The 22,783-nt window shown below is 44.1% G+C and overlaps 1 protein-coding gene across 4 annotated transcripts in view; it reads right to left on the bottom strand.

Moving 5' to 3' along the window:
- Positions 1-20,803, bottom strand: part of SSBP3 (single stranded DNA binding protein 3) — a 109,974-nt gene extending 89,171 nt beyond the window's left edge. For 2 of the 4 annotated variants that reach the window (XM_077453274.1, XM_077453276.1), the window contains exons 1-2: positions 20,521-20,803; positions 1,043-1,115 (exon numbers count right to left, since the gene is read on the bottom strand). In XM_077453274.1, coding sequence (XP_077309400.1) covers positions 1,043-1,115; positions 20,521-20,576 — 129 coding nt within the window. In that variant the 5' untranslated portion in view covers positions 20,577-20,803. The remainder of the gene's footprint in view (positions 1-1,042; positions 1,116-20,520) is intronic. The other 2 variants (XM_077453273.1, XM_077453272.1) reach the window with 2 other exon arrangements.
- Positions 20,804-22,783: the final 1,980 nt, after the last annotated feature.

Raw genomic sequence — 22,783 nt, 5'->3', positions numbered from 1 at the left:
TCTGGTACCCGCGATAGTCTCACGAGGGAAATGCCGTTGTAAACAGCATCTTCCCGTTCTGCCTAGCAACAAGCGACACTGATCTCTGCTTCCTGTGATTGGAGCACAGATCAGTGTTCACTAACACACAGCCCAGCCTCCCCACAGTTAGTAACACTCCCCTAGGACACACTTAACCCCTACACTGCCACCCCTTGGTTAACCCCTTCACTGCCAGTGTCATTTACACAGGAATCAGTGCATTTGTATAGCACCGATTGCTGTATAAATGACAATGGTCCCAAAAATGTCCGACCATAATGTCGCAGTCACAATAAGAATCGCTGATCGCCGCCATTACTAGTAAAAAAATAATAATAAAAATGCCATAAAACTATCCCCTATTTTGTAAACGCTATAAATTTTGCGCAAACCAATCGCTTTTTGCGATGTCTCTTTGCCAAAAATATGTAGAATACGTATCGGCCTAAACTGAGGGGGAAAAAAAAAATGTTTTTTTTAATAACCGCGCAATTATCAGTTAAAGCGACGCAGTGTCGAATCGCAAAAAGTGGTCTGGTCATTGGCCTGCAAAATGGTCCGGTCTGAAAGTGGTTAAGGAACACATAGCAACCTCTCCAGGAACCCTAGTATAAAAAGATAGTCACAAAAAAATAAACTCCATATCTCAAAATTGTATGTATTCTACAGTAAAATCTTTGATTTATAGTACTTTAAATATTTTTTACAGGTGACTATTAGACACAATATACCCAATTTAGAGTATATAGGATGCTACGCTAAAATCTGTTTAACGTTAGTAATTTTTCATGATGGGCTTTAGGAATAAACTTCATTGCTAAAAGCGGCCAATATAAAAATAATGCAACCTTCTGAATATTCTGCTTGGAGGTAAAGAATAGATAGCCTTCAAAAAGGATACAGTGAAAGGTAGGAAAATGTTTTAAAAGTGTCGAGCAAGAGGACCTCCTGACCACTTGCTGCTGCTACCTGACAAAGATGCAATTTAAAACAAATAAAAAGCTCAAAGTCCAGGTCTCACCTCAGACAGGAACGTCTGTGCAGATTTCTGGGCACCAACATGTAGCAAGTATTCATATACATAAAGGGCAAGCCTGCAAAAAAATAAAAATAATAATCAAATAAAACACAAAGTAAGTTTAAAGCAAACATACATTTATTTTTTTTAGTAGAACAGGTCCCAAAAAAAAAAAAAAAAAAAGTACCCAATAAAAAAAATTTTTTTTTTTAAATTCATGTTTCTCTTATTTAACACACAATTTTTTTTTTTTTTTATTAGAGAGAGAATGAAAGGGTATAGATACAAAACATTGCCTTTGGGCATTCCCCAGCTAGCAGGCATATAAAACATTACCAACTGCCATCTTATAGAACAAAACCACAACATTCCATACACCTAACTTAGTTGTTCACGTACAAATTCAATGCAAGGGATTAATGGAATATAAAGGAGATGCCTGTTCCCTCTCAACCTTCAGGATGATATGGCAGAACAGGATAGTTGGATTCATATCTGAACAAACGTAAGTCACTGCAAAAGAGTAAAGCCTATGGACTCATGATCATCAGCTGTATATTCTGTGTCTGTCCACAAGTGCCAGACCTTCACAAATTTTTTAGGGCAACCTCGGGACAAATATATAACTTTGTACAGATGTACAACCCCATTGATTAGACGCTTAAAAAAAAAAAAAAAAAAAAAAAAAAAAAAAAAGGGCAAATTAGGGGCTGTGGCCGACTTCCACTTGAGTACTATGGCCTTCCTGGCACAAAATAGGAGACCCAGTAGAGTGCACATCGCCCTATTATACGGCCAAAGGGTCAACTAATCCCAGAAGACAAAAACGCCAACCTTTACAGGGACAAGCATAGTGGTCAGTAGAAATAAACTGGGTCACGTCCTGCCAATAGCCACGAATCTGGGGTCACTCCCAAAGATATGGGCAAATCCTGCAGGGTCACTAGGGCACCTCCAACAAGAGGAACTAGGGTAGATACGATGTAGTCTTTGTGGAGTAAAAGAAATTCTGTGTACCATTTTAAATTGGATAAAACGGTCTTTAATCAATATTAATGCCTAAAATGGTCTATCCCAGACTTCGGAGGAGCAGGACCTGGACAACTAACACCACACAGTAAGCAGGGAATCCAGACCCTCATGAACGGAGGGGCAGTAGGGACTTTTAGATCACAGATAGAGGTGTTTTTTTTTTGTTTTTGTTTTTTAAGAGCGTCATCCCGAAGGAGAACCTCCAAATCAATACAAAAAAAAAAAAAAAAAAAAAAAAAACACTACAGCGCTGACACTGTGCCCACCCTATAGTGATCAAATGTCATATACCAGGTTAAAAAAGAGCTACTGAAAAGATACTTATTCCCGGAGGTATAGGAATAAAAATGTAAAATTAGTGAGAAAAATGGCCGACACTGTGGTGCTGGCAAGAGGCTGCTTTCATTTGTGGGCTAGAAATCCACAATCTGTAAAATAGGACAGGAAGGGAGGTATGCGCCAAACCGGTACAATAGTGTAGCTCAATTTAAGTAAAATACCACATAAAACAGAACTCACAAGCGGGTGAGGGGGGAAGAGAGGAAGACAGTCCACCGTGGATTGTAATGAGTTGGGAGCTGTGTGGTAGTCCTTGGTGGAGAAGAAAGTCTGCTGTGCTCGGGGAGCAAGATGAGGCTGATGAAGGAGGCATGGTTAAGCTTCCGAAACACGTCCCGATTGGCTCACACAGTGGTTGGACTGACAGCTCCTCTCACTACTCCAGCTGAACACATCGACTTTGGGTGGACATCAGATTTCTGGATATACCATCACGGTCACACAGGGCAGCCTGACGCCAGTCTCCTTGCAGAGACTTCAGGCTCATCTTCATCTTGCTCCCCACAACAGCCGGCTTTCTTCTCCACCAAGGACTACCACGGTGCTCCCAGTTCATTGCAATCCACTGCAGACTGTCATCCTCCCTCTCCCCTCACCCGCTTGTGAGTTCTATTTGTTTTATATGGTATTTACTTTACAAATTGTGCTACACTATGCCAGTTTGGCACCTTCTTCCCTTTCAAACCTCCAAATCATCCTGCTCTGATCTAAAATGGAGAGGATTCAAACTGAAATGCATAGGCGTGTGGGAGTTGTAGTAAATCGGAAAAAGAACGTTTCTCTTCTCATAATCCACCATTATGAAAGACCTCATATTCTGCCGCATTCTTAGATAGTAGTACGAACCTCAGAAGCAGATTGAATTAAGGTTTTGAATGTTAGGTGTGCCCAGGTATGAAGTGTTTTGTCCTTATGAGCCAGGCCTAGCCATAGAGAATAAAGACCTCTCCCAAGCTTAGTGCACACAACCAAGGAGAACTTTTCCCCATGGTCAGGCACCATATGCAAGAAACCCTTTGAAATTATCAGCTCACCCAAAATTTGTCTAGCCAAACCTTAACTTTTACATTTATTTTTGTTTTATTAAATTCATCCAGTTTCTTTTTTTTTGGGGGGGGGGGGGGGGACACACCATGAGCAAGTGCAGTTTTTTTTCATTAATTTAAAAGGATATTTACAATAATTAAAGACAACTAAATACAACACTAAAGCATATGCTGGAATATTTTTACTCTAGAAGTGGTTTTAGCTAGTTTAATGCTGCCCAGCAGAGACGGCACAGCCAGATATCGACTGCTACTTCAGCAAAGCTTAGTCAGGAAGACCCCTTCAGCGTGCTGATTGGACAGAGGAAGCAGCAGAACAGAAAAGTCATCCGTTTGCTCATTTCAGCATTGCCGCACACCCAACTGACTTGACTAAGCACTAGTTTCTTTCACCTCTAATCTGGTAGAAGAACCTCAGTAATTGAAGTCCCAGGTCTCCATAGCTGCCGAAGCCATCAGAAGTAGTCTCACCCTTTTGTTATATTTTATTTAAAGCGGGATCCGCCGGGACTCCGCGTTTTTTTTTGTTTTTTTTTTAAAGTCAGCAGCTACAAATACTGCAGCTACTGACTTTTAAAATAGTGACACTTAGCTGTCCAGCGCGCCCGCGATGTCGGCACCCGAAGCCGATCTCTAGATCGACACTCGAGTGCTGCCGCCGCCATCTTGGGTATGGGAATCAGGAAATGGAGCCTTTCGGCTTCATTTCCCGGTTCCCTACTGCGCATGCGCGAGCCGTGCAATGAGGACGGTCCCCGCTGCCTCTGGGATCTGTGTGTTTCCCAGCAGGCAGCGGGGCACTTGCGGAAGGGGGCGGGCACTTGCGGAAAGGGGCGTAATGTACGCCCCTTTCCGCAGAGAGCTAGCCCGGAAGTGGGTGCAGTTACCTGGATTATCCAGGTAACTGCACCCCCCTCCCCCCTGAAAGGTGCCAATCGTGGCGCCGGAGGGGGGGAGGAATCCGATGAGCGGAAGGTCCATTTTAGGGTGGACCTCCGCTTTAAAATTATTGCGGATGTCAGTAGGTGGAGTTGTGGCCAACTCACTAGAGATCTCACCACCACCCAGGGTGGATATAAAATCAATGATTAAAAAAAAAAAAAAAAAAAAAAAAAAATATATATATATATATATATATATATATATATATATATATATATATATATATATATATATATATATATATATATATATATATATATATATATATAATATAATATAATATAAATCAGATTTCTATCAAATTTTAATAGATGGATTTTTACTCCAATAACATTTTATCTATAGTTTTCTATTTACGATACATTCATAATTTAGTTTATTCAGCATGAAATGGAGCCTAATTGTGTAGCATGAGGCTGCATGTTCTGCAATATTTACATTTTTGGTAAACTCAATGAATCCAAGCTCTGTAAGCTGAGATAACATGCACTGCATTGATGCTTTCACACAATTTCACAGTATCCATGAGAAAAACCAAAGTTCAGGAATATTCCTTTATCCCATTGTTTTGCAAATATATGTACACTAAAAAACGATATGATTGAATCGGTTTTGCTATCGCTGTTTTACTAACCTGAGAGCTTATCATTCTAAACAGGAAACCTTCATTTTTGTTTGCAAACGTTAAAGAGGTTAACTACCAGAAAGAATAAGTCCTTACATTTAGGGCCAGTTCACACCAGACGCAGGTCTGTTCAGTTCCATGCGCTTTTTTTCTGTACAAAATGCATGCAGTGTTTTCAATGTATTTTAATGGCTCTAGTTCACACCATGCAGTCAGTCTCCGGTTAGTTTCTGCACCGGAAACTGACTGCATGGTGTGAACTAGAGCCATTGAAATCCATGGAAAACACTGTGCATGCATTTTTAGTGCAGAAAAAAAAAAAAAAAAAAAAAAAAAAAAAGCACACGGAACTGAACACAACTGCATCTGGTGTGAACTAGCACTTAAAGAGCACCTGTCATTTCAGATCCATCATGGCAACGTCGGTTAGCGGGCACTCACTCACCTCGTTGTGTCAATGCCGCATCACCAGCCGCCCCATTAAAGTGAATAGGACTGTCGCTGAGTCAACAGCGGGTCAGAGGAGGAGCCCCTGTGGGTCAGAGATGACAGTTGCTCTTTAAAAACTACAATTTAAAAATCAAGCCTTTTAACTAGTAATTTAAATCGACTTGAGTCGATTAGGCTCACAAAAAAGTAATAGGAAACCTGTACCAAGAAACATGGAGGCAGTCATTGCTGGCCTCCTGGCTCCCTTGATTCAATGCTTTTAGTCACTGAGCGTAAAGAGACAGCCAGAGATGTCAGAATTAATTCAGAACTAAAAAAATATATATTTCCCAGTCACTTATCAAGGGCATTGGATCAATTTTATAATGCAGCAACTTTAAAATTTCTGAAGTTAGGAATTGCAACTTCGCTTTTCTCTCACTCAGATTCCTCTTAAAAAAAGAACAAACTGTCACATTGCCCGCTATGATTAGCCATGTTAACTACGACTGAAGCTTACATAAAGTGGCAACGTCAACCCTACTGTCAAAACTGGCCACTAGGTCTGAGCATGCATCATGGGAGGTGGCATTTTACAGCGCCGACCAGAGGGAAAGAAGCAGCAGTGGAGTACTGCAGAGGCAAGTATAAAATGATTGGGGGGGGGGGGGGGGGGGGGTGCCTCACTTTAAATTAAATAAAACTTTGAGGCAGACTGACCTTCTATATGGTTACAAGGTTAAATCGGTAGAACATGACGGCAACCCCCCCCCCCCCCCCCCCCCCAAATCTACTCAACTGCTGCAGCTTTGATCCAGAGTAAGGCAGAACAAATCACCCTGTGCGACTATTGCCAGTTCACCATACAGGCAAAAAAAGAAGAAAAAAAAAAAAAAATCACCCGGTTTTCTTAGTTTCACAGCAGACAAACTAAATTGTACAAAAATTCTCGTCGTTCGTTTCTGATCATGCGCAGTCTTTCGTTTCCAATTTTTATTTGTATGAAAACAGCACCAATTAAATGGAAAAAACAGTTCTGTTCACATACGAGAAAAACGTTTGAGTTTGTCCCTTCGGACATTTGTTACAAAGTCTGAATCGGGTGTTGAAAGTGGTGTACGAAAATATAACGACCGTGCCTTGTATGGAGTTTTTCTTCTGATTTTCTCAGCGTGTACCCCACTTTAGGCTTAGTTTTACACATGCGGCCATCATTGACACTTCTAAAAAGCGTTCTGCAGTCAAATCGCTTTTCAGTCATTGGACAGGTGGCTTCCTGTTTTAACCCCATAAATGCCACACCACAGTGCTGCAACCTCATGCATTGAATGTCGTTGTGGGGAGGTTGCAGTGTGGCCTCATTCACTGGTTGCCTTCCTCTGGATCAACTGTGGGTATTGGATAATGTATATGGAGGTTTTCTGATTGAGTGCGTTTGTTGAACTGGATGGACTTTTTTCAAACCAGATTAACTATGCAACTTGAAGGGGTAGAGCCGGCCAAATGCGACAGAGGGTTCCTTTTTTGCCGTAACTGCAACAAAGCATTGCAGCATGTGTACACCCCGGTCTGCTGCCTTTGAGGCTTAATAGGGAGCAGTAAAATGTGGCTCTGCCACAACTTTATACAAGTTCTGTGGAAAGTTCTCAGCATTTTCCACCACTTTGCTGGTATTGGGGTGCTTCTGTTCACAATCTCGTTTGACATTTTGTGAACGGCAGAGGATAAAAACTCCAAGCAATGGATCAGAAACTGTAGCGAGAGACAAAATTACACCATAGTAATCCCAGCAAAGGACAAAAGTGATCAAAGCATACTTTACAGTGACAGCTCCCCAGGGCCGTCGACCCTCCTGTTACAGAACATGAACGTTTTTCACTTACACAGGTACTGTGGCTGTGTGAAGGAGTGGTTTGTTCACACGTCTGGAATCACCCGTTACTCTATGAGGGTGCAGCAGTTGTATGCACACAGCTGCAGGTTCTAATTTGCTAGGTATGCAGGCGTGGGTAAATGGCTCTAAATGCACACGGTCTGACCTGCACCCACATGCATGTGAAAATAAGGACCGCGAGGAGTCACAGCTTGCATCCCCCCTTAGTAAACATGCTGATCCAAGGAGATCTGAAGACTGGCGAAGAACCAGCCTGGGTCAGGATGGCGCTGGATCCTTGGTCAGAGAAAAAAAAAAAAAAAAAAAAAAAAAAAAACACACGGGGCTGTCAGTGTACGGACTCCGCTTGCTCAGCGGGAGATCGATCCGTTGATCCCCGCTGAAGCCAACGGATGACAGCAAAGAGATACTGTCACTAGGCCATTTATTTCAATAATGTTCTCATAGGATATGTGCATTTCAAGTATGTTATGCACATGATGTACATAAAAGCTTCCCTTGTGAAGACATCCAAAAGCCCCGTCGCCATCTTGGAAGTGATGTCAGCTGCCCCAGACTCAGGTCTGTCCCTTTCTCAAGTGAAGTATTCCATCTTTCCTCCTCTGACTGCTACATAAAAAGGTCATGTAGAGAGGGAGGAGGAGGTGCTGGACCAGCACAGACATTCCCAAAAGGGGAGAGGGCTATGATGTGCAAGAAGAGAGACAGGGCTGTGCTAGGGAACTGACTTTTCCAGACAAAGACAAAGCTAAAAAGGCACATTGCAAGTGAATAAAATATCTTTAAGGAAAAAAAAAAATGCTGCAAGCATTTACAGTAGGGATGAGCTCAGGCGTGTTCGCAAGTCTGCGCGCCCGCCAGGAAGCTGACACTCCGCAGTGCTAATCACAGGCAGTGAGACATTTCCTGATCTGCGGCTGCACAGATCAGGAAAAGTCTCATTGCCTGCAGTTAGCGATGTGAAGCGCCAGCGTCCTGGCGAGCACGCAGACTTGCGAACACGCCTGAGCTCATCCCTAATTTGCAGCACAAATTTTTGCTTTTACCTGTACTGGATTTTGTTGGTGAGAGGGTCTCTTTAAATATGAAGCTTTTCAAAATACCATAACTGAAGAATAGAGTACAGCATCCTTCATGAAATTACATACAACGAAACAGGAGTGCTTAATGTTCAGAAATAGTGCAATTTATAGATACTGACATGTAGGATGGAAAGATTAATCTGACTGCCCCATGGCTAGAAGTCCTGACACTAAAATGTACGCATCATTGCAAGCAGTACATGGTGTACAAGCTGTTCTAGTTCTGCAGAGCCAGGCATTGTTCTCTCTGGGCCTACGGTCAGTCCAGTCCCATGAATATGCATCTATGCTAACGCTGAGGGGGAAGAAAACTGGATGGAAAAATTGTTTGCTTTTGAGAACAATTTCTACTAAATATTAGACGCTTTTCTTCCCCTTTCTCCTGCTGACAAACTAAATGGATTCAAAAATCACCTCAAAGAGACCAGTCCACCTTTTGCAAAAAAAAAAATAAAAAATGTAATAAAAGTTTAATTTCTGCATGGAAGCCTGAACAACTTTCGTCAGTGCGCAGTGGGGGCATTGTCTACATCCCAGCCCCATGTCCGTATGGCACTATGGACCTCTGTTCTGGAGCTGTAGGAAGTAAACAAGAGCACAATTGTAGCATCATCACCACACTTGTGTCAGTGCGATCTGGAAGTCTCTGCCACGGTGGCAGATGGAGCTCGTAGTCCTCCCATTCACAGATCTCTGCAAAAGTCACATACAGCCATGCTAGGTTTAAAAAAAACAGCAGGATGTTCCATCCATGGAACCCCGTGATTCAGGCAATGGGGGGGGGGGGGGGTTACGAAACGCGACCTTGTTTTATGGTACACGCAATAGCTGTTTGCATGAGGCCTAACAACTGCGCACGAGATGTAAAATCCACAGGGCAGAACTGATGGAAAATATGACTGCTACCATTCAGGATATTTCTGAGGAACTTAAGACCAGGTGGTTTCACTGGGACCTTTTCCGCTTCTCAGACGAATACCTCCACAATACATAGCTGAGCTTTAATGAGCGCCAAAGGCTTTAGCTTTAAACCTGATGCTTACATTGCTTGATGTTAACAGACGCTCCTTACCCCCATGTGGAACTTTAATCTTCGCTATACCCCCCCCCCCTTTTTTTCCCCCTCTCTCTCTTTCCTATTATAGTTCCAAAAAATTGGTATGTCTTGACCCTAATGGGAAGCCCCGCATTAAACTTCCCTCATGTGCTAACAAATGTTCTTCAAAAACAAAAGGGATCCCTCCCTATTGCAGTGCAGGAGATCACTTGCCTAGGAGGATCCCTAGACTGTTATCATAGGTACCCGGGCTGCCTGAATATTTATGGCTTTATCCTCTGGTAACTACATGGTGTGACCCCATTGTAGATATCATAGGTTATTCTGTGAACTTATCTTTTCATTGTATATGTCAAATACCACTAAATAAAAAAAATTCCCAGGAATCAGCACATGCTTCTTATAGCCACCAATACAAGTGAATGGCTGTACACAGTCACGCTCTGGGAAATGCCCTAATACCCACACTCCTCCCCAAATGAGAAAGTGGTACATTGAGGGAGAAGCACCATACGCACATGTGCAGGTAAACATAAATGCAGAAGCAATTGGCATTTACTTGACAAAGGCCGCAAACGGCCATTCATTTGTACTGGCATGTTTACGCAGCACTTGCAGCTCTCCAGGCACCACAAAGCGCCGGGGATTTTATGCCTCAGCACACAATCTGGTAAGCGACCATGAGGCCTGATTAACCACCTCGCGCCCGCCCTATAGCCGAATGACAGCCGTAGAGCAGGCGCTTTCGTCCGGGTGGCCGTCCCTGGACGCCCTGTTTACTTCCGCAATGCGCGCCGCCACGGGCGCGCATCGCGAAAGTTCTGTGTTCGCCCTGTCCCCCGGGGACAGGCAAACACAGATCGCTGTAAACGGCCAATCACAGCGGCCGTTTACAGCGCGATCGGCGTGTCCAATGGGAGATGATCTCATATGTAAACATATGAGATCATCTCTCAGCGCCTCTCTCCCTCCTCACACAGACAGAGTGTGAGAGGGGAGAGATGAACGGCTGCAGCGGCAGCCGTTCTGCTTTGCTTCGAGTAAAAAAAAAAAAATAAAAAAAAAAAAAAGTGCCATCCTCCCCCAGCAGTGCCACCTGCCCCAGCAGTGCCACATAGTGCCATCTGTCATCGGTGGCACGTATTAGTGCCACGTATTAGTGCCACGTGTCATTGTCCTGGTGCTTCAAAAGTGTAATAAATAGTCAACAAGTTAGATGTGTAATTTATGTTCCTAGAACACATGATGGCGCTACCTGCATGTTGAGTCTCTCTATGTGGCCAGGCTGTGAAAAAGTCCCACACATGTGGTATTGTAATACTCAGGAGGAGGAGCAGAATTTTTTTTGGGGGGGGGGGTGTAATTTGTGGTATACACATACCATCTGAGAGAAATAACCTATTACAATGACAATTTTGTGGAGAAAAAAAAATGAAAAATCTTAATTTTGCAAAGAATTGTGGGGAAAAAAATGACAACATCAAAAAGCTCACCATGCCTCTTACTAAATACCTTGGAATGTCTACTTTCCAAAAAGGGTCATTTGGGGGGTATTTGTACTTTCCTGACTTGTTCGGGTCACAAGAAGCGAGATAGTCCACCAGTACATCAGATGTGATCAATTTTGTGCGATTCGCACCACAGCTTGTAGACTCTCTAACTTTCACAAAGACCAAATAATATCCACTAATTTGGGTTATTTTTACCAAAGATATGTAGCAGTATAAATTGTGGCCAAAATTTATGAAGAAAAATTAATAATTTGCATAATTCTGTCACAGAAACAAAGAAATATGCGTTTTTTTTCTCAAAATTTTCAGTATTTTTTCATTTATAGCGCAAAAAATAAAAACCCCAGAGGTGATCAAATACCACCAAAAGAAAGCTCTATTTGTGGGAGAAAAAGGACAAAAAATTCATTTGGGTACAGTGTTGCATGACTGAGTAATTGTCATTCAAAGTGTGAGAGCACCGAAAGCTGAAAATTCTGGGTCTGGGCAGAAGGGTGTTTAAGTGCCCAGTAAGCAAGTGGTTAAGGACGAAAGTGATGAAATGTCAGCACATCAAGGATTCCTCAGAAGGGTCCACCAAAGCTTTATCCACATGCCCTGCGTGGCTCCAAAACGTTGCTATACATGTACCGTGTGACCATGTGGATAAAGCTTTGGACCCTTCTGAGGAATCCTGTGTGTGCCGGTGACATCTTCTTCAGATTGTCCGTGGTTTCCAGCCGGTGGTCATTACAGCACCCCGAATTATTACAGCCATTTTCATGAATGTGTGCATGGGGAATATTGGATTTGGACCCAATAAGGATGCAACACGAAACATGGTCACAGGTTGTTTTTTTGTTTTTCTGATGTTCCCTCACTTCCTGTTTCACTGACATTTTACCAGACAGGAAGTGAGGAACTCGCCAACAGCAACAAAAGACAAAAACTTTTTTTAGTAGAGAAAAAAATAAAAAAAAAGATAAAAAGGGAGCTTAGCACCTGTTGTATTATTTTATTGTTGTCTGTGTCCCTGTTGAAGGCTCCCCCTCACTTCCTGTCTAGGAAAACTGTTGTCAGAGGGACAGGAAGTGAGGGGAACTCTAATGGGAGACCTGGATAGCAGTAAAAACTCATAAAAAAAAAAAAAAAAGTTTTGACATATGCTTTTAACCTGACTAACCAATGACTTTCTGGACAGTATGCAAAATAAAATATGGTAGTTATTTGTCCCTTCCTAACAGCAACATCCCTGTGGGTCATTCATTGACAACCTTACTGTCCAGCAGGAATGCTCATGACATGAGGGGGTGTTAAAAAGCTTGACTTTTTACAAGAAAAGTCAAGATCTGCATACATATCTACACATTGTCTATACCTCTGATTCAATGCATTTTGACGTTTTCACTGAAGTAACCTCTACTCATGCATTTTCCTTTATATATTCAGTTTCAAGTGTCAGGTTTACAGCTGAACTCCAGCCAAATATAAAGACACAAATTACCATAGTCCTGTATTCATGAATACATCACTAAATGTAGTTTTATTTGTTAATGTCTGACATACAAGTACCTGAATTTGACTTAGCCTCTAAAGATCTCCGCACAGCAGAGCTTAGACCGGAGGATGGAGAATCAGCACAAGGGGCAAAACACTTGTGCTGCATTGCAAGCACGGTGATAGGAGATGACAGAGTCACAGATGAGCTCACTAGGTCTGCTGCTTCCCCTCTTACTGTCCAATCACAAGGTGGGGAGAAGATGTGCAAGTATTACTGAGCTTTAGCAGGAAATAATGCGGTCTCCTCCCCTGCTAGAGGAAAGTTGCCCTGTGTGGAAGAGCAGTGTATATCCCAGGACTGGATGGACAAATACAAATTCTTAACGTGGTTCTAAAGTCACTTTTTTTTTGTTTTTATACCTTAATTTCCCGCATTAAAGCGATGGTAAAGCTGGTGAAAAAATAAAAAAAATAAAGAATTCCCTGCAAGGTAATGTCATAATGTGCTAGTATGCACCACATACTAGCAATTTACAAGAAACTCTCCTTAGAATGAAGCTCTCCAGCATTGCGCTGTCACGGCTGAGAGGGCTTTTCCCCCTGGGTCTTCCTTCTGGTTCCACGGCCCCCAGATACATGTGCCAGAGATGGAACTTCAGATGGTACGCGGCAGTGACATCACTGGCTGCATCCACTCTCAATATTTCCTAAACAGTGCAAGTTTAGGAGATATTCACTGTACCTACAGGTAAGCCTTATTATAGACTTACCTGTAGGTATAAGTGGTGTAACTGAGTTTACTACCACTTTGAGGTAAAAAAAAAAAAATTAATAATAATAATAAGACAAAACACTTGCACCGTTTGCTCCTAAATACATACCTGAGACCTGTATTGATCCAGTGCTGTGCACATTTGCAGCACCAGTGCTATTCTTTCTTCCTGGTCTCACAGGACAGATTTATAGCATTGGGAGCCATTGGCTCCTGCCATTGTCAATCAAATCCAGTGAGGAGATGGGGCTGAGTCATACTGTGTGGGCGCGCGTGCCTATAGATGCACACCGCCCAGCTCAGGACCAAGCAGCTTTTGGTGTGGGCAGACAGTGCCTGCCCGCAGGACCCGCAGACTCGATGTCCGCGGGAATATCTGCGATAGTGTCACAGAGCTGAAGAACGGAGAGATGCCAATGTAAACACTATTTTTTTTTTTTTTAGTAGACGCCCTAGAGAATAAAATGGTGGATGTTGCAATATTTTAAGTCACACTGTATTTGCACAGCAGTCTTTTAAATGCTTTTTTTTTTTTTTTTTTTTATTACTTTAATGAAAAAAATAAATAAATAAAAACAGTAAAGTTAACCCATTTTTTGTATAATGTGAAAGATTTTACGTCAGGAGAATGGTGATTTTTTTTTTTTTTTTTTTTGCGTAGAATAAAAAGAAGTTTTTGTTTTTTTTAATCTACATTTTACAACAGCATGCACGACGCACCTTATGCGTACCATAACAAGCGAATGACCCCCCCTAAATATGTATGTAAATAACGAGAGTAGGAATGCTATTTCGTGAGCGGCAGAGTGTAGAAAGGAAACCGGGGGAAGGGAAGCTTGTGTTACTATGAAGCAGACAGAGGGGAAGCAGGAAAACCAAACTTAAGAGACAGGATGTAAAAGAACTAGACAGAGAAGCGGAATGTCTGCCCATCTCAGACAGAATGGTGGCAGCCATGTTACCAGGGAGAGAAGCCAATCAAACCACAAGGTCCAAGTGACATCACTGAAGCGTTGCATGTCAAAAGCCACCAAAGGTCTACATTGCTCAGCCCACTATGTGCTACCAGTTAAATCAGACCCGTCACCTGCACAAGCTAAAGACATTCAATAATCTGGATGATGTGGGTGCGTTTTCTTGTATTTGCATCTTTGTACATCACGAGTATGGCAGAACACCACATAATAGTTAAATGCCTTCAGGTCGTCACATGCAGTTTAGTGTAATGGCTCTTGTCGTGACGTAATATGAACATGATATATGGACAATGTAGCAGCACTTTTAAAGTGGAACTTCACTCTCTGAAATATTGACAGTTTTTAATCCCTATAATGCCAACATTGGTAAATAGATAAAGAAATGTAAATATGGTATACTTTCCTATTGACTTCCCGGTTTCCACGCCTAGGCAAACGAGGTCATACATCCCAGGAGTCTTCAGGAGGGGAGGATGGGTTTTCTCAGCCAAGAACAACCTCCTACATGCATCCCTGAACTAAGGGCAAATTAATTCCAGGAAGTAAATGCTACATGAATCACCTGCCCTTACTCAAGATGGCCAAGGCCAGAAAAGTGATTTTTCAGCCACATAAAGTATGGAGAGATGGATGGATGCGTTTGCTTTCAATATTAAACATTAAATAGCATTTTTTGGTGCTCAGATGCAGTGTATTTCCACTTTAACCACTAGCCGCAAATCGCCATAGCTGTAGGCGGCTTGGGCAGACTATGTCTGCCGGCAACCCACCATCACCTAGTACAGAGGCAGAAACGGGGCTCTGCCAGTGTAAACAAGCAGATCCCTGTTGCGATAGGGAACATGTCAGATCTTCTTTTCCCAGTGATTGGGGACAGTGATCTCATGTCCCAGCCAGCCCATCCCCCCTACAGTTACAAACACACCCAGGGAACACATTCACTGCCAGTGTCGTTTTTACATTGATCAGTGCATTTTTTTTTTTAAGCACTGATCAATGTAATAATGTTAATGGTCCCCAAAAAGTGTAATTTGGGGTCAGATTTGTCCGCCACAATTTCGCAGTCCCGAAAAAAGAATTTTATTGCAGATCGCCGCCATTACCAGAAAAAAAATAAAAATAAAAAAAAAAAGTCCCCAAATCTATCCCATAGTTTGTATACGCAATATGTTTTGCGCAAAACCTAACAATATGTGATACATGTAGATAGCAATTTTTTTTAACCAAAAATACATAGAGAAATAAATAGAGAGCTATAGATATATCCATCTAAACTGATGAATAAATGTGTTTTTATATTTATTTTGGATTATAGCAAAAAAATAAAAAAAAATTCTTCTTCAAAATTGTCGCTAAAATAAAAAAAACTGCAATAATAAAAAATACCACCAAAAGAAAGCTCTATTTGTTGGAAAAAAAACTACATCAATTTTGTTTGGGTACAACATCGCATAACCGTGCAAATGTCAGTTAAAGAAAAACAGTGCCATATCGCAAAAAATGGCCTGGTCATTAAGGGGGTAAATCCTTACAAGGCTGAAGTGGTTAAAGATGACCTTCTTAATTATAATTCTTATAATTACGTATACCTGTATAGAAGAACTAAATGCCTAACTCTCCTGCCACCTCCACTGCCCAAGCTCCTCTGTTGCAAAAAAAACAGATCCCCCAACTGGGTTCCTGGTAGGAAACAGACACTTCCCAGGAGTGTCAATCACAGATTCCCTGCACCACCCTTGGCTCCTCCTCCTGACCTCCACCATCAGCAATGGCTAAGCAGTCAGCTAGAGGAACCAATGAGTACTGTAGAGATTCACACTCCTGGAAGGGTTGGTGGACTTCGGGAGACCATTTATGAGAGGCTTGGGTGTCAAGAAATGTTTTAACGTGACAGGGTCTCTTACATAAGTTCGGCACGATTGTGAATCCATAAAAAAGTTAAAAGTAGAACTACACTGTCTGAGAACCAAAAAGTTAACTACATTTTTAATACTCAAAAGCAAACACACCCATCCACGTCTCCATTAGTGATACACCGAAATTTAGGGTTTTCAGCGCTGTGCTAAAAAAAGGTGCCGAAAATGGCTGCCAAAAACGTCCAAGATTCTGCCTTGCTTATGGTGTGTTTTTCATGCGACTCAAAAAATGCATCAAAATTGCAACACTGGTGCATTTTTTATGCGTTCTTGTGCCTTTTCAGTGCATTTCAATAGAGAGGTGCGTTTGTGGCGCGGTTTGCCAAAGATGCACCAAAAATACAGCAAGCAGGATTTTTAACACCGCTTCAAAAAGGTGCCAATAATGGCTGATCAATTCAGATTATATTAAAAATTTATTAGAATGGCAAATTATATATATTTTTAAGCATCAATTTTCAGTTCCAGCCAAGTGCATCCAGAATTTTTTTGGCACCAAATTTTCATTTTGGAGCATCACTAGTCTCCATACGCTATTTTGCTGAGAAATCACTTTGAAATACACCCTGTGGCCATCTTGAGTAAGGGCAGATGATTCATGCAACATTTACTTCCTGGAATCCATCTGCCCTTGGCTCAGGCATGCAGGCAGGAGGGTGTGCTTAGCTGGAAAAACTCTTCCTGAAGACTCCTGGGATGTATGACATAATTTGCCTAGGCATGGAAACCAGGAAGTAACTGAAAAAGTAAAAAATAAATAAAACAAAAAATAAAAAATAAAAAAAAGGCAAATATATAATTTTTCCATTTACTAATGCTAATGATTAAAAATAGTCAATGTTCATTGAGAGAGAGTGAAGTTACACTTTAAAGAGGCAAAAAATACTGTCAAATATAAGTGCCAGAAATCCTACAATATGGTTTTCTCCTTTTTAAACCAAAGAACCACCATAGTAGACAAACTCACAAGGCTTATATAAAACAAAAAGTTTCTTCGACGCGGGATAGACGCGGGATAGACGCGGGATAGACGCGGGATAGACGCGGGATAGACATACAAGGCCCCCCGGGGACTATGAATGGAATGGATACTTCTAGGCCAAATTACAAAAACTAGGCAAGTAGAAAAACTTCCAATAGTGGACCAAATCCTGGTGCCCCTTCTCGAGCGCAGGCTACAATCTGCAAGTAAATATCTGATTGGCTCCTGAACACCCAAACTTTATATTCTCTTCTGTTCTGAATCTCAAAGCTTTTGAAGATGCAAAATATATGGAAAAATGAAAACTGGGGGAGATAAATGCTGTGCGAGGTTCTAGTTCCCAGTGAGAGTGTAGGAGGAAGAACAACCACACGTCACACAGCACAGATGGAGCTTAACACGTCATGTCAAACGCCACACAGCCATACGGAATGTCCTTATCATAAGTAAAGGAACAGACTCCACACATCTACGCCAGATCTAACACTAGAGGAGAGTTTATGGGGAAGCAGCATGACAGCTAAGAGGCTGGAGGTGTACACTTGAAGATAAAGCACAGGTTAAGAAAGGGATTTCGACAGAAGTAAATGTTCAAGACGGAAGAGCCCTAAGTAGGTAACCGTATTTAACTGGTGAACACCAAAAGAGCACGTTGGTGCAACTGTAGAACGTCAAAAGCGCATGTTGGTGGAATAGTAAACAGGTCATCAAAGATTATTCCGAGGTTGTGCAGTGAATGAGTAGGAAGGCTGAAGACCTCAATTGAGGAGGACCCACTTTGGAGGAACACCAGACATAAACTAGATGGGTAAAGAGAAGTGGGGTCATCAGACATGACAAGGGTGATTGGTCATGGCTAATGGTTAGAGTCGACACACTAGACATGAATTTCAGGGATGAGCCTTTATTGGGGATAGTAGAGACACGACTAGATGACACAATAGTAGAGACATGACCACCTGAGAAAAAATGGCTGTACAGGTCACCGGACATTGCCGGTGTGTCTTGAATGACAGACGTCATTGATAACCATACAGATGACATGGCTGGGGTGAGTGCCTGACAAGGGACACTGGACTTCTATAGAGGGATGAATATTTTGGAGACATCAGAAATAAAGAGGAGAGTCAATGACCAGAAATAGTACCCCAGGGACCACATAGGGGTAAACGGATCTGGGTTACATAGAGGAGCACCAGACATCTGAAAGCATTATATGGTTAAAGGGGCAGCACATGCCTCGACACAGCATTTGTTGACTGAAGGGGCACCAGAAATGCCCACTAGGGGGATAGTTTACGGGAGGGGGGAAGATAAAAAGGAACTAGAATCCACCACATAGGAGCATAGCTAGAGGAACACCAGAAACATCTACGAGGGGTAAATAGTTATAAACACCAGAAATCATCAGAAGAATTGTTAAAATAAGAACGACCACTATAGTGGGTACATATACACCCCGGGGCTAAATAATTAAAGAGGAAGCATACTTCACTATAGGACTAAAAAGACAGAGGGACTGTAGACATCATCTGAAGGAAGAACAGTTAAAGGAACAGTACACAACTAAGGGGGTAGATGTTATTGGACATCACAGGCTGCTACAGAGGAGAAGCAATCCTCACTGTATGCCTTCATGGATAAAGAGACACATGACAATACCATAGGGATCAATGGAAGGACTCCCGAGATCAGGACAGTGGTGATATGTAAAAGTAACTCGCACATCACAATAGAAGAGAATGGAAGAGGGGCAGCACTCAGAACTATGGAGAGGTCGAGAGTCAGAAGTATAGCCGGCCTTATAATAGGACAAGCCAGTAATAGGGGGTTAGTAAACAGCCGCCTTAACATTTTATACTGGCTGACCATTGAGAAGGGCAACACACATAGCTATTGGGGGACCACTGATTAAAGGGGCAATGCACATCACTATGGGGTGCCACCGGGTTAAAGGGGGGGCAAGCGCACATCACTATGGGGGGACCACCGCTTAAAAGGGCAAGCGCACATAACTATAGGGGGAGTACCGCTTAAAAGGGCAAGCGCACATCGCTATAGGGGGAGTACCGCTTAAAAGGGCAAGCGCACATCGCTATAGGGGGAGTACCGCTTAAAAGGGCAAGCCCACATCGCTATAGGGGGGAGTACCGCTTAAAAAGGGCAAGCGCACATCACTATAGGGGGGGGGGTACCACTTAAAAAGGGCAAGCGCACATCACTATAGGGGGGGGGGTACCGCTTAAAAGGGCAAGCGCACATCACTATAGGGGGGAGTACCGCTTAAAAGGGCAAGCGCACATCACTATAGGGGGGAGTACCGCTTAAAAAGGGCAAGCGCACATCGCTATAGGGGGGAGTACCGCTTAAAAAGGGCAAGCGCACATCGCTATAGGGGGAGTACCGCTTAAAGGGGCAAGCGCACATCGCTATAGGGGGAGTACCGCTTAAAGGGGCAAGCGCACATCGCTATAGGGGGAGTACCGCTTAAAGGGGCAAGCGCACATCGCTATAGGGGGAGTACCGCTTAAAGGGGCAAGCGCACATCGCTATAGGGGGAGTACCGCTTAAAGGGGCAAGCGCACATCGCTATAGGGGGACCACCGCTTAAAGGGGCAAGCGCACATCGCTATAGGGGGACCACCGCTTAAAGGGGCAAGCGCACATCGCTATAGGGGGACCACCGCTTAAAGGGGCAAGCGCACATCGCTATAGGGGGACCACCGCTTAAAGGGGCAAGCGCACATCGCTATAGGGGGACCACCGCTTAAAGGGGCAAGCGCACATCGCTATAGGGGGACCACCGCTTAAAAGGGCAAGCGCACATCGCTATAGGGGGACCACCGCTTAAAAGGGCAAGCGCACATCGCTATAGGGGGACCACCGCTTAAAAGGGCAAGCGCACATCACTATAGGGGGACCACCGCTTAAAAGGGCAAGCACACATCACTATAGGGGGACCACCAGTTAAAGGGGCAAGCACACATCACTACAGGGGGACCACCAGTTAAAGGGGGAAGCACACATCACTATAGGGGGACCACCAGTTAAAGGGGGAAGCACACATCACTATAGGGGGACCACCAGTTAAAGGGGGAAGCACACATCACTATAGGGGGACCACCAGTTAAAGGGGGAAGCACACATCACTATAGGGGTGCCAGCAGTTAAAGGGGAAGCACACATCACTATAGGGGGACCACACACAGCCATCAGGGGACACCAGTTAAAGCAGAAGGCCACATTACAATAGGGGCCTCCATTTAAAGGGGCCGCACACATGACAATGGAGGTCTCCTAGTTAAAGGAGCAGCACACCTCTTCCTCCTGCTGGGAGGACGCCATTTAAAGCGGTATGACCCCGATGAACACAGCCTCCCCTCCCCCTCCCCGCTTACTTCTCCCGGGCCTGGCCGTCGGACGGCACCGCCGATCCTTTCCCCTTGGCGAACATGTCGATGTGATTTGCCGATCCCGGGCCGCAGACAGGCGGGGAGGAGGAGTTGTAGGACGCCGGTGCTGTGCTCGGTGTTGTCGGTAGGTGGGTGGGGGGTTGGGTTTCGGGTACGCTCGGCTCAGTCCCTGCACGGCCCCATCTCCCGCTGTGCTCGGCCCATGTCTCCCAGCCCTGTGCATGCACTGTGTGTATGTGATGAGAACGTGTCCTGGAGGGGGCGGAGCCTGGACCTTCCGCTGCCCCTCACCCACCCGGCCGGCCAATGGGAGGGGGACTGTGTATACGGTGTGTGTCACCCATTGTGCTGCCTGCCAGCCATTGTGTACAGCGGAGAGAGGGAGAGGGAGAGCTGCATGCTGTGTGCCCGGGGAGCAGACACCCCCGATCACCCCCGACTGATCCCTCATGGGGGAGGGGAGCGCTTATTGATCCATAATAACCCTGTGTGTGTGTGTGTGAGCAGAACCATCACCTGATGGGGGAGGGGAGGGTGTGCTGTGGGGGGCTCTGAGTCTGAGATCATCTAATAATATAAATAAAACTGCAGCAGCAATGCAGATCTATATCCGATCTATATCCTATAAATCAATGTGATCGATCGTTCCCAATCTACACAGATCGCCGCAGAAAGTTGGCGATTGCTCCAATATCTGTGCGTGAGTGCTGGAGATCTAACTCAAATGCTGATCAATACAACTCGTTTCAGTCGATCGCAACTGCGAACAATGGGACGTATTTATATGTCAGCGAATCTAACATTCACTGCCGGTGAATCCTCCCAATGTGTCCTCCGGATGAGCTTGCGCATGCTGATGGGCAATGGTGGACAACCCGCAGCGCTGTTCATTTTTGGGGGGAATTGTCTGGGTGTGTGTGTTATAAATGACAGCAAATAATTCCCCACCAGCGAATGTTTGGTGAAAATCACATCTGCCACTTTATAAGGCCACGTTCACACTGGCAAATCCGATTAAATTCCCAGCAAGAGGAAGCCTCATCGAAAGATATGGAAGGCTGTCGGCTCCCGCAGCTAAACGTGGCCGCTCATATGTAATTGCTGTCTGCGTCCAGGGCCGATCGCTCATCGCTGCCTCTGTCTGCGTCCAGGGCCAATCGTTCGCCGCTGGGGTTCTCCCATGTAATCGCTTTCTGCGTCCAGGGCTGATCGCTCGTCGCTGCCTCTGTCTGCGTCCAGGGGCGATTAATTGCTGCTGGGGTTCTCCCATGTAATCGCTTTCTGCGTCCAGGGTTGATTGCTCACCGCTGCCTCTGTCTGCGTCCAGGGCCGATCATTCTCTGCTGGGGTTCTCCCATGTAATTGCTGTCTGCGTCCAGGGCCGATCGCTCATCGCTGCCTCTGTCTGCGTCCAGGGCCAATCGTTCGCCGCTGGGGTTCTCCCATGTAATCGCTTTCTGCGTCCAGGGCCGATCGCTCGTCGCTGCCTCTGTCTGCCTCCAGGGGCGATTAATTGCCGCTGGGGTTCTCCCATGTAATCGCTTTCTGCGTCCAGGGTTGATTGCTCACCGCTGCCTCTGTCTGCGTCCAGGGTCGATCGCTCATCGCTGCCTCTCTCTGCGTCCAGGGCCGATCGTTCTCTGCTGGGGTTCTCCCATGTAATTGCTGTCTGTGTCCAGGGCCAATCGCTTGTCGCTGGGGTTTCATAGTTACATAGTAAGTGAGATTGAAAAAAATACATAAGTCCATCAAGTCCAACCTATGTGTGTGATTATATGTCGTTATTACTTTGTATATCCATGTATGTTTCGGTCGTTCAGGTGCTTATCTAATAGTTTCTTGAAACTATCAATGCCCCCCGCTGAGACCACCATCTGTGGAAGGGAATTCCACATCCTTTCCGCTCTTACAGTAAAGAACCCTCTACGTAGTTTAAGGTTAAACTTCTTTTCTTCTAATTTTAATGAGTGGCCACAAGTCTTGTTAAACTCCCTTCCACGAAAAAGTTTGATCCCTATTGTATATTGTAATCATATTCCCTCTCAAGCGTCTTTTCTCCAGAGAGAATAAGTTCAGTGCTCACAACCTTTCCTCATAACTAATATCCTCCAGACCCTTTATTAGCTTTGTTGCCCTTCTCTGTACTCGCTCCATTTCCAGTACATCCTTCCTGAGGACTGGTGCCCAGAACTGGACAGCATATTCCAGGTGCGGCCGGACCAGAGTCTTGTAGAGAGGGAGAATTATC

The sequence above is a fragment of the Lithobates pipiens genome, unplaced genomic scaffold (genome assembly GCF_037356315.1).
Source record: "Lithobates pipiens isolate NorthernLeopardFrog02 unplaced genomic scaffold, aLitPip1_a1.2 Scaffold_23, whole genome shotgun sequence".
Lineage (NCBI taxonomy): Eukaryota > Metazoa > Chordata > Amphibia > Anura > Ranidae > Lithobates > Lithobates pipiens.
This window is presented reverse-complemented; position numbering and strand designations above follow the sequence as displayed.